The 12,445-nt window shown below is 41.2% G+C and overlaps 2 protein-coding genes across 3 annotated transcripts in view; one reads left to right on the top strand and one right to left on the bottom strand.

The window, feature by feature from the left end:
- The window catches only part of LOC114656373 (inactive dipeptidyl peptidase 10-like), a 992,193-nt gene that overhangs the window by 888,234 nt on the left and 91,514 nt on the right, over positions 1-12,445 (top strand). For both annotated transcript variants that reach the window (XM_051930748.1, XM_051930749.1), the window contains exons 12-14: positions 5,508-5,546; positions 5,770-5,877; positions 7,905-7,996. In XM_051930748.1, the coding sequence (XP_051786708.1) occupies positions 5,508-5,546; positions 5,770-5,877; positions 7,905-7,996 (239 nt within the window). The remainder of the gene's footprint in view (positions 1-5,507; positions 5,547-5,769; positions 5,878-7,904; positions 7,997-12,445) is intronic.
- The window catches only part of ccdc93 (coiled-coil domain containing 93), an 876,647-nt gene continuing 867,123 nt past the window's right edge, over positions 2,922-12,445 (bottom strand). The window contains exon 25 of the mRNA XM_051930752.1: positions 2,922-2,932. The gene's annotated coding sequence lies outside the window, so the exon portion shown is untranslated. The remainder of the gene's footprint in view (positions 2,933-12,445) is intronic.

The following is a 12,445-nucleotide window of genomic DNA, read 5'->3' as shown; positions in this document are numbered from 1 at the left end:
CATTGTCAAATGCAAACTCCTCTCTGGGCAGCTGGTCTTCTTATTCCAATGGACCCTGGAAGGGGCGGGGTTAAGTGCCCTTAATGGGCGGCTTCTCAGAATTTGCAGGGAGAGGAGAAAAGAAGGTCAGCAACAGCGCGCCATCCTGTTGCGGCAGACTATAACATGCCTTAACCAAGCCTCCTCTGATGTGCATGCGTGATTTATATATATATATATATATATATATATATATATATATATATATATTGTGAAGGATTGCCGGCTTTTTACTCCGGCCCTCACCCCCAGGCCACCAGGAGGAGCTCTCCCAGCAGCATGGACGTGCCCCGAGTTCCAGCAGGGCCTCATGGACTATGTAGTTTTTATACACAGCCCTGCTGGATACCTTGTGGGCCACCGGGTGTCGCTGTAAAGGGGCTCGTGGATTCTTATGTGCCCTATAACCCGGGAGTACGTAACGGTCACGTGACAGGAAGGAATGATGTGCTCCCGGGGTGAAGAAAAGGACTGTTTACCCTGACCCGGAAGGGAAAAGGAACTGTGGACTGATTAAACAGAAAAAATTCTGGGTCAGGGAATATAAAAGGACGATGGGAAATCCCACAGGTTGAGCTGAGCTGGGTGGAAGGGTGGCAACGCGTCTGGGAGTGGAGGATTGGTTATTGTTTATTGATTTATTTATGATCCCCGTGTCTGCGTGGGTTTCCTCCGGGCGCTCCGGTTTCCTCCCACAGTCCAAAGACATGCAGGTTAAGTGGATTGGCAATTCTAAATTGGCCCTAGTGTGTGCTTGGTGTGTGGGTGTGTTTGTGTGTGTCCTGCGGTGGGTTGGCACCCTGCCCAGGATTGGTTCCTGCCTTGTGCCCTGTGTTGGCTGGGATTGGCTCCGGCAGACCCCCGTGACCCTGTGTTCGGATTCAGCGGGTTGGAAAATGGATGGATGGATGGATGGATTTATTTATGAGTATTGTGGAGAGAAGGGTGCTTGGTGCACATTATTATTATAAAATAAATAATAATTGGATTTTTATCTGGTGTCTGACGTCTAGTCTGAGGGTTCAAGGGGTCACGGAGACCTTAATCTGTCACAATATATATGTGTGTATATATATATATATATATATATATATATATATATATATATATATATATATATATATACTAGGGGGTTCACCCCCTGCTCACTTCGCTTGCCAACCCCCCAGCCAGCCACTTTGCATCTCTGCTGCTCGTGTTCCAAAGAGGGGGACTGAAAGCACCCCAAGGAGACGCGGTCGCTCCTCTGAAACCCCCTCTTAAATGGTGACACAATGGGAAACAAATAGTTTGTTTTTTTTACCTCCTCTTTGCTTGATTAGCTGCTGGCTTGCTGCTGCTGCGGTGCCACATGATCTGCATCTCGTGCGGCACTTCAAACATTTAAAAGCCTGTACAGCAGCTGTCTTTGTCATCTACTCTTTGTCTTTTATTTCTGGTGCCGGGTGTAGTTAAATCTCTTGGCACAAAATCTCGTCTCGTCGGACATGAGTTCTTGATATTTTTTACTTTATAAATTAAAAACAAAATAAGAATCTGAAAATCTAACAACATCATATTAAAGTTGGATAAATTCTGAAAAGAATGATACCAAACATACAGGTGCTGGTCATAAAATTAGAATATCATGAAAAAGTTGATTTATTTCAGTAATTCCATTCAAAAACTGAATCTTGTATATTAGATTCATTCATTACACACAGACTGATGTATTTCAAATGTTTATTTCTTTTAATGTTGATGATTTTAACTGACAACTAATGAAAGTCCCAAATTTAGTAACTTGGAATATTAGAATATTGTGAAAAGGTTCAATATTGAAGACACCTGGTGCCACACTCTAATCAGCTAATTAACTCAAAACACCTGCAAAAGCCTTTAAATGGCCTCTCAGTCGAGTTCTGTAGGCTACACAATCATGGGGAAGACTGCTGACTTGACAGTTGTCCAAAAGACGACCACTGACACCTTGCACAAGGAGGGCAAGACACAAAAGGTCATTGCTAAAGAGGCTGGCTGTTCACAGAGCTCTGTGTCCAAGCACATTAATGGAGAGGCGAAGGGAAGGACAAGATGTGGTAGAAAAAAGTGTACAAGCAATAGGGATAACCGCACCCTGGAGAGGATTGTGAAACAAAACCCATTCAAAAATGTGGGGGAGATTCACAAAGAGTGGACTGCAGCTGGAGTCAGTGCTTCAAGAACCACCACACACAGACGTATGCAAGACATGGGTTTCAGCTGTCGCATTCCTTGTGTCAAGCCACTCTTGAACAAGAGACAGTGTCAGAAGCGTCTCGCCTTTGGACTGCTGCTGAGTGGTCCAAAGTTATGTTCTCTGATGAAAGTAAATTTTGCATTTCCTTTGGAAATCAAGGTCCCAGAGTCTGGAAGATGAGAGGAGAGGCACAGAATCCACGTTGCGTGAGGTCCAGTATAAAGTTTCCACAGTCAGTGATGGTTTGGGGTGCCATGTCATCTGCTGGTGTTGGTCCATTGTGTTATCTGACGTCCAAGGTCAACGCAGCCATCTACCAGGAGGTTTTAGAGTACTTCATGCTTCCTGCTGCTGATGAACTTTATGGAGATGCAGATTTAATTTTCCAACAGGACCTGGCACCTGCACACAGTGCCAAAGCTACCAGTACCTGGTTTAAGGACCATGGTATCCCTGTTCTTGATTGGCCAGCAAACTCGCCTGACCTTAACCCCATAGAAAATCTATGGGGTATTGTGAAGAGGACGATGCAATATGCCAGACCCTACAATTCAGAAGAGCTGAAGGCCACTATCAGAGCAACATGGGCTCTCATAACACCTGAGCAGTGCCACAGACTGATCTACTCCATGCCACGCTGCATTGCTGCAGTAATCCAGGCCAAAGGAGCCCCAACTAAATATTGAGTGCTGTACATGCTCATACTTTTCATGTTCATACCTTTCAGTTGGCCAACATTTCTAAAATCCTTTTTTTGCATTGGTCTTAATTGATATTCTAATTTTCCGAGATACTGAATTTGGGACTTTCATTACATCCATTTGTACCACATCTTGTCCTTCCCTTCGCCTCTCTATTAATGTGCTTGGACACAGAGCTCTGTGAACAGCCAGCCTCTTTAGCAATGACCTTTTGTGTCTTGCCCTCCTTGTGCAAGGTGTCAATGGTCGTCTTTTGGACAACTGTCAAGTCAGCAGTCTTCCCCATGATTGTGTAGCCTACAGAACTCGACTGAGAGACCATTTAAAGGCTTTTGCAGGTGTTTTGAGTTAATTAGCTGATTAGAGTGTGGCACCAGGTGTCTTCAATATTGAACCTTTTCACAATATTCTAATTTTCCGAGATACTGAATTTGGGACTTTCATTAGTTGTCAGTTATAATCATCAAAATTAAAAGAAATAAACATTTGAAGTACATCAGTCTGTGTGTAATGAATGAATTTAATATATACGTTTCACTTTTTGAATGGTATTACTGAAATAGATCAACTTTGTCAAGATATTCTAATTTTATGACCACCTGTATACATGTAGGTTTTAAAATAAGCCGATTTAAAGTGTGACAAAAAAGTGACATAAAATCGATGCACTTTTAGGTTTAGGATTTTATATATAGAGAGAGTAGATAAAATTGCACTCACAGAGTCACAGTCATTGGGTAGCACAAATAATTCTTGGAGTTCCTGCATCACATAAAGGAAATTTTAAGGGATCAAATGAATGTGCAATTAGCCATGTGACACAGTGCCAAGTCAAAACAAACCTTAAAGCCTGTGAAATAATAAAAGTAACAACAATAACAACAACAATAATAATAAAAATAATAATAATAATAATAATAATAATAATAATAATAATAATGAAAGTTATTTCAAACTGCATATTTCTCTTTAAATAGCTCACAACACTGTACCACCTACAGTAACTAATAGAATATGGAGAATTATAAGGAACTTTCTTCCATTTAAACAAACAGTGCAAGTTTATAGTTGCACAAACACTATATACATAACAGTTAAATAAAAAGCTACAAAAATGCACCTGTTTATAAAAATGAATCATAATAGAAGCCCAACTGGGCACATAATGAAGATTCCATGCCAGGAAGCTTATAATGTATTTGCTTTATCTTTTGGCCTTGGAAACTCTGCAGATTATTTTTTATTTGAAGTTTTTAAAATATGTTTTCTGTCCTGACCTCATCATCGTACTCATCTCAAGAGGCTTACAATACGACGTTGTATACAAGGATGCTGCTTTTGTACTAATTCTGTATCTATGTTATGTAAGTTTATTACTTATTCATTATTACATTATTATTCCTACCTAATGTAATGTGTTTTTCGTTTCTTGTAATGCACTTTGAGCTACATTCGGAAAGATTTATTTACTCTTTACAAGGCATTTCTATCTTTTTGATGGAAGAAAAAAAGCTTTACAAATTCTTCATACGTGTTTTTCTTTGATCAAAAAGATAGAAATGCTTTGTAAAGATTAAATAAATCTGTTATTGTTATTTTTTCACAAGGCCTCGTGTGTTTTCTGCCTCTGGGGAGGTGAGGGTTCCTTTATGGTTTGTTTTGACTACGCCACATTGCTAATTGTGTATGCCTTTGGCCCCCTCCCTCCTTTCTGCGGCTGCTGAGACCACCTCTGTCTGGTATCAAATCTCAGTCCAGACCCTCTGCATGTGTAGCTCCAGGCTGGGGCTTCAAGCTGCCCACCTCCATTTGGAACTCTGATTCCCTCAATGTTATGAGAAGCGTTTATTTTTTTTAGGTGAATTTCTGTCTAACTGATATTAGCTGTTAGGTTTTATAAATCTAGAAAGTATAACTTGCTTATATTGTGTTCTAAGCTTCCATCCATCCATTATCCAACCCGCTATATCGTAACACGGGGTCACGGGGGTCTGCTGGAGCCAAGGGCACAAGGCAGGAACAAACCCCGGGCAGGGTGCCAGCCCACCGCAGGGCACGCACACACACCAAGCACACTCTAGGGACAATTAAGGACCGCCAATGCACCTTACCTGCATGTCTTTGGACTGTGGGAGGAAACCCACTCAGACACGGGGAGAACATGCAAACTCCACGCCGGGAGGACCTGGGAAGCGAACTCCGGTCTCCTAACTGCGAGGCAGCAGTGCTACCACTGCGCCACCGTGCCGCCCATCTGTTAATCAAGTATATGTAAATATTAGAAAATGTAAAATTCAGACAATACCATTAAAGTAACATGTTGATATTTAATTAGTTATAGTGCAAAAGCAATAAATGAAAAGCTATAATTGACTGCAAAAAAAAAACATTTCATGACAGAGAAAAATTGTTTTCATTTTTTGATTCAGTGCCCAAAATATATTTAAAAATCAAATGAAGTAATCAAAACAATTTTTTCAATGTACAGTATAGAAGTGAACTGGCTTTGCAATGTCAGTTAATTTCTTTGATCTTTGATTTTTTTCCAGAGACATGAGGTTACATCTGAAGTCTGGATATCAAAACAGGTAATGGCCCAGGACAGTGTTCTGTAGTCTATATGTCATCAAACGTATCTCAGGAGCTTACTTACACATTTGGTGAACGTTGGTGATGCTTCTCTTTAAACACTGGCCACTCGACTTGTTTTTCTATTGCAAACAGTTTTGTTTCACATACTGTTTAAATGATTTTAATAACATATGTAAATGTGTGGTGCGATGACATTACATGATTGAAATTTGTTTTCAGAATGAAGAGCCCGTATTTTCAAAGGATGGCAGTAAATTCTTCCTTACTGTACCAGTCAAACAAGGAGGAAGAGGAGAATTCCATCACATTTCCATGTTTAATATCCAGGTAAACATTTACGTAATTAGTTATGGTTGATTAACACCTGTGGCGGACAGCCGGTGTCCCATGCCCAGCCAGGGACACCCCTGCTGCATCTGTTCCGGGGGAGCAACCATGGGCAGCTCAATACCTCCCCCGGGACGCTTGGTGGCAGCCTCCCTGGCGGACGGTGATCCCCCAACCTGTCGCATGGCTCCATGGGAGATAGAGTCCTCCACAACCTGGTTGGAGGCTCGGATGGCCGCTAGGGGGAGCTGCATGGAGTCAGCAGCCCGGCTGGAAGAATCTTCAGCCCCACCCGGAAGTGCAATTAGGTCCAGGTGACCAAGCACCTGGAACGCTTCTGGGTGGGATATAAAAGGGCCAGCCACCACCACTCAGGAGCGAGAGTCGGGAGGAGGAGGACTAAGCCTGAGGAGGAGTGGTGGTAGAGGAGAGAGGATTGTTGGTGTTTGTTGAGTTCTTAATGGACTGTGTATTGCCTGTGGGACACGGGGAAGACTTGCACCCACGGGTGAAGATTAATAAAACTTGTGTTTGTTTTATACGTGCCTCTGTGTCCATCTGTGTCGGGTCAGGCGCCTATATAGCGCCTTGTTACATACCATTTAATAGATAGATAGCTAGATAGGAAAGGCACTATAAGATAGATAGATAGATAGATAGATAGATAGATAGATAGATAGATAGATAGATAGATAGATAGATAGATAGATAGATAGATAGATAGATAGATAGATAGATAGATAGATAGATAGATAGATAGATAGATAGAATTCAAAACACAGATCAGTACCAGAATGATTTCTACCTTGAACAGCGTCCTGAAATTAATTCAATGATGTTTTACATACCATTTTGAGATTTGTAACTACTTAAAGTGCACTCCCAGGACAATGACAATTTTCCAAGCAGGTAAAATCATAAGAACAAGTTAAAGCAGGGCACAGAGCCTAAATCCAAAAAACGTGTTTCAACAGGGTAAATTGTAATCCAAATGAATGTTTTGCTGCAACAGAGAAGGTGCTGAAGTAACATACACAATAAAACAATCATAATCCCCCTGCCAACTTCTTGTGGCTTCCTTTTAAATTCAACGCCTCATCTTCTTTCTCCCAGCAGCCCCAAAGTGAACAGCTGAAGCTGCCCAGTGATTGAGGTGCTGCTGAGGCTGTTGGGAATTGAAGTCTTTTTCACATAGCACTGCTAGTTAGTGATTCGAAGCGTCTCAGTTTCTACAGGGAGGAGTCTAAGAGTATGCCACATCATGCCTGCTTCAAAGGATACTAGTTTATTTGTCGCATTGTAATATTACCTGAATTTGATTGGCTCACTAAGTCACTAAGTAATAACATTTATTTCTATAGCCCATTTTCATATTAAGGTTGTAAATTACAGTAGCCAAAAGTGCTTTACATCATGTCAAAGAAGTATTTACATGAAAGAAAATAAAATTTAGATAAGAAAATAAATTTAGACAAGAATAAATAAGAAAAGAATATATACAAAAATAAATAAAATAATACACACTTAAATAAGAAAGAAATATAGTTAAGAGAAGTAGAGTCCTTAACATGTGGAATTGTAGCCCACTGAATGACACTGTTGATTTATGTGCATCCTGGTTAACTTGTTTGAGGCAGAAGGGAGGCACAGGGCACCATGCCACCATCTATCTATCTATCTATCTATCTATCTATCTATCTATCTATCTATCTATCTATCTATCTATCTATCTATCTATCTATCTATCTATCTATCTATCTATCTATCTATCTATCTATCTATCTATCTATCTATCTATCTATCTATCTATCTATCTATAGTGCCTTTCACATCATCTATCTATCTATCTATCTATCTATCTATCTATCTATCTATCTATCTATCTATCTATCTATCTATCTATCTATCTATCTATCTATCTATCTATCTATCTATCTATCTATCTATCTATCTATCTATCTATCTATCTATCTATCTGTTAAGAAATTATATAAATATTATACAATTATACATCATTCTTTTTCTAGCCAAGAACAGATCAGATTACTGTCCGGCATCTAACTTCAGGAAACTGGGAAGTTACCAAAATATTGGCTTATGATGAAAACCATCAGAAACTGTGAGTATCTTGCAGTGTGCAGTGTTGAACTGAACTGAAGTAAAAATACTTTCTTCCTGTACTTGAGTGTGTTTTGAGCATATTTCTGCTTTACATGAGTTTAAAATTTTCTGTCTATGTTCAGTTTCACTTCACTACGTTTTCCAGTGCAAGTGGCTACTTTTACTCGGATATGTATTGCTGAACACTTTTGTTACTGCAATATTAAATCAAAAATCCAAGAGGATACACTAATACACATCATTTTTTACTCAGTCAGTTATCTAAAACACAGGCTTTCCCTACTTTAGGAATGACCTCTTTAGGATATTTTGCATTTGTGAAGAATCCGGGATGATTTTGAAATGCATGCCGCTGGCACTAGTAGCCCTTCCACTTTGCCATAGCCTGCAGAAGGGGGCGGAGCCGGATGTCACCGAGACGCACTCTCCACGGCTGCTGAGTGGCTGATCTGTCAGCTGCGGTGAGGCATATCCGTGCATTCCTGTGCTGCGGCTCACTCGCCTTGTCACGTGTGTTGTTCACATGTTTTCTCACTTTCTTCTGAGCATCATGGGCTCCTAAAACAGATAGACAAGCCCCAAAAAAAATCTGAATGGCCATTCCATGGGAATGTGAATTTAGAAGTGACAATAGTGGCCTATTATCCATTGTTTAATGTTTGTCTTGATCACTAATGTCATTATTAAACTAATAATGTTAACTTTCATGCAGTTTGATGTTATTGGAACAATAAACAGGGGGTCATATGTGTGCTTAACTATGTTTTCTATTTAAATTGCTCTTAATTAGATGTTTGCATTTACAAAGGGATTTTCAGAATTGGATTAGTTGCTTCTTCTTCTTAAAGCAGAGGACGCCTGCACGCCTCTCCTATTAGTGCCTACTCCGCTGAATTAAGATGCAATCATTAAGATGTCTCCTTACAGAGAATGACACGGCTTCATGTTGCTCTTGCTTGGCTCCTACTTTAGTGCCAGGAATTCGACTCACACACAAAAAAAGAAAGCCAGCTCACCTACAGTAAGAGAGAGAGTGAGGGAGATAGACTCCACGGTGCGAGGGGGATCAAGTCAGAGACCCTCTGCTCACACCTCCTGGATGACCTGACCCTACAGAAGACAACGCCAGGCCACACATAGCTGCCAGTGTGTAGGCCTTGGCTTGTCTTCTCTCTCAAGACCTTCACCCCCACAAAGCACCTTTGGCAGTGGTTCTCAATCTGTGGGGCGGGCCCCCCTAGGGGGGCAAGAAGTAACAAAAAGGGGGGTGCGAAGATGTGAAAAAAGAAAACAAGAATCAAAAATAGGAAAAATACATCTATTGAAACCAAAACAAATTAACTTAAACTACATTCTGATACTAGAAAAATAAAAATAAAGTAAGATAAATGTCGATAAAAGTTAAGTAGGTATAATAAAATATGCATCTATGATATATCATTAATTAAAAAAGAACAAATTGGTATTAGTGGGCTCCTTTCAAAAAATTGTTGGTGGGGGGGGGGCGATTAAAACTGTTATGAAAACATGGGTCGCAAATACTTAAAGGTTGAGAAACACTGACCTTTGGGATGCCCTCGATCACAACATCTGGAGATTTGGCTCTCTGCCTTTCTGTGGTCAACAAGTTCGTTAGCCCCTTCTTCAGGAATGAGATGACTTCTGACAAGTGACGATTCAGACACTCATTGCCTCAGTAAATCAGATCTGCCAAGTACTATGGACTAGGAGTCTCACAAACAGTGACAGTGCTAGCAATGCCAACTGGAGGGGAAACACCGTCTAAAAACCCCGGCCAGCTACCAAAATTGCCGATCAAAGGATTTTTATAAAACAAAAGATTTTTTTTTAACAAAGATGCTTTAGGACAAAATCAGACTCTGTAGAACATGAAAGACAAAGCAATAAAGCAATCCCAAGTAAACAAAATCCCATAACAGGATATCCAAAATGAAGTCAGAAAACAGAGCATTGGGTCAAAAATCTATTCATTAAAATAAGTGCAGAAGAATCCCTGGACTCAGCAGAGACTCCCAAGCACATTTGAAATGAACCACCAGGAACTGTGGGAGACCCTCCAGTTTTATAGGACGGAGGGCAATTCCTGGTGGTGATTGACAGCTGCTCCCACCCACAAAACATATGCAACGTGGCACAGGCATAGAGAAAAAATCACTGTGACGGATGGCGTCCAGCAACATTACCCAGCCGAGATGCCTCCGAAATGGAAGGACAGTGTGGTTGGACTTCCAAAGGGTGCTGTCTCCACCAAACTCTTACTTAGCAGCCCAACCAATTCCCACAGGGCTTTATGGGAACTACTATTGGCCCTGTTGGGTTCCGTGGATGTCGCCAGGGGGAGCTGTGGGACCTGCAGAACCCTACTTTGAGCTTCAGTCACACCTGGGAGCAATTCCAGACCTCCCTAACGAACCACCGGGTGTGTGGCTTAGAAAGGAGTAAGCCCCTCAAAGAGGCAAGACAGAGTTGGTGGAAAACACTTGTGAAGCTTGACTGTGGAGAAAGAAGAAGGAGGCTGCAAGGCTCTGGAGGAAAGGGATGATTTACTGCGCTTGTGACAGTTGGTATCCGTCCTCGAGACTCCTATGGGTTGGAGTGCCTTTCCCTGAGTAAAGGACTGAACTGGCATCAATGCCTGTTTTGTGTCGGATTGGGGTGGTAGGTGTGCCCCTGGTCTTCACAGCACGTAGTAATTGAAACGAACATTAATATAAAACAATGACCCAAAAGGGAACAAAGAGAAATGTATAAAACAAGAAGATGAACCCTGGCTTCAATATAACACCAAGATGTGGAGGTGCCCATTCAGTCAGTCAGTCATCATCCAACCCGCTATATCCTAACTACAGGGTCACGGGGGTCTGTTGGAGACAATCCCAGGGCGCAAGGCAGAAACAAGCCCCCAGGCAGGGTGCCAGCCCACTGCAGGGCACACACACACACTAAGCACACACTAGGGACAATTTAGGATCACCAATGCACCTAACTTGCATGTCTTTGGAGGAAAACCATGCAGACACGGGGAGAACATGCAGACTCCACGCAGGGAGAACCCAGGAAGCGAACACAAGTCTCCTTACTGTGAGGCAGCAGCGCTACCACTGCGCCACCATGCACAACAGCTGCCCATTCAACATGCTGTTAAAGTTCACACTTGGCATAGTTTTCCTGTTTCTTTTGTCGTTGCTGATTTCCTATTATTCTCAATTCCCTATTGTTACTTAAAATTTGAATCCAACTACGACTGTTGCATTTTTTGGTTTCCTCTAGCAAAATGTGAGGAATTATCCTAATGGCACAACCATAATTGTTTTAGCTACTTGGCCTGTAATTTTGAACAAGTGTGAAAAGATCAGACTCAACACACTCAAAAAGGTTTGCGGAAGCCACCTGTATATTATCCCTGGCTGGAATGGGTTTGTGGATAAGACAGACGTGTCTTGTAAGGAGTCCAGATGTGAACTGAAATCAGGCTGTAAAAATGGCGGCTTTAAATGCCAAGACCGGAAGTGACATATGGGAACTGGAAGTGACCTTCCTCTGGCATTACAACCGGAAGTGACATCATCCTAGGCACTAGAACCAGAAGTGACGTCGTCCTGGGCATAGACATATATAGATAGACTCAGCATTCACTGTGTTGACCAATCAACACGATACATCAGCGCGTCCACCCTATTGCGAGTGGCAAAAGTGCCATTTAAACTAATACAGGTAGATGTGGAAACTGGGTTTTCTGATGAAAAAACAACAACGTTTAAAACAGTATCGTTTACATACAACAAATTTTGGCGAATTGTTTACATGCAATTATTTATATCCATTTATACACTAATAATGGCAATTATAATTATTATTATTAAACTAGACATTAAGCCCGTTACAATAACGGGCGCTAGAATAGTAGTGCATAACATTAGTAGGAACAGTCTATGTTAAATGGCAAAGGACCGTCTATTTTCTGTTACAGTAATACTGGCTTGTATGTGGCTGTAATATGCGTCACTGTACTGTGTGCCTTTAATTTTCTCTCACAGTAATATGTCTCTCCAGCAAGTATTTTAATCTGTGCTGGCGTGCAGTTGATTATTGTATGTATGGGGTCTCCCCAGCAACAGATTTTATGTGCGTGAAAATAAATCTACTTTTAAAAGTCATCCTATTGTAATATCATGAAAATTCGTATATTTAGGAAATCACTTTACACTTTACCGGGCCAACTTTGTTAATCGCAAATCTGACATCCTCAGAGTGAACAACAAACACTAATCCCACCTCTTTGGGGAAGCTGGTCTCCGCGTCTCAGTACCCGATTGGATTTTTCGTGCGTTATGTTTTAGGTCTTACCTCATTTACAGAAATCCGAATGGATCGGCCGCGTGATATTTTATAGGTCCTGCCCTCTCTGTCTTGTGTGATGCGTCAG

The sequence above is a fragment of the Erpetoichthys calabaricus genome, chromosome 8 (assembly GCF_900747795.2).
Source record: "Erpetoichthys calabaricus chromosome 8, fErpCal1.3, whole genome shotgun sequence".
Classification (NCBI taxonomy): Eukaryota; Metazoa; Chordata; class Cladistia; order Polypteriformes; family Polypteridae; genus Erpetoichthys; species Erpetoichthys calabaricus.
This window is presented reverse-complemented; position numbering and strand designations above follow the sequence as displayed.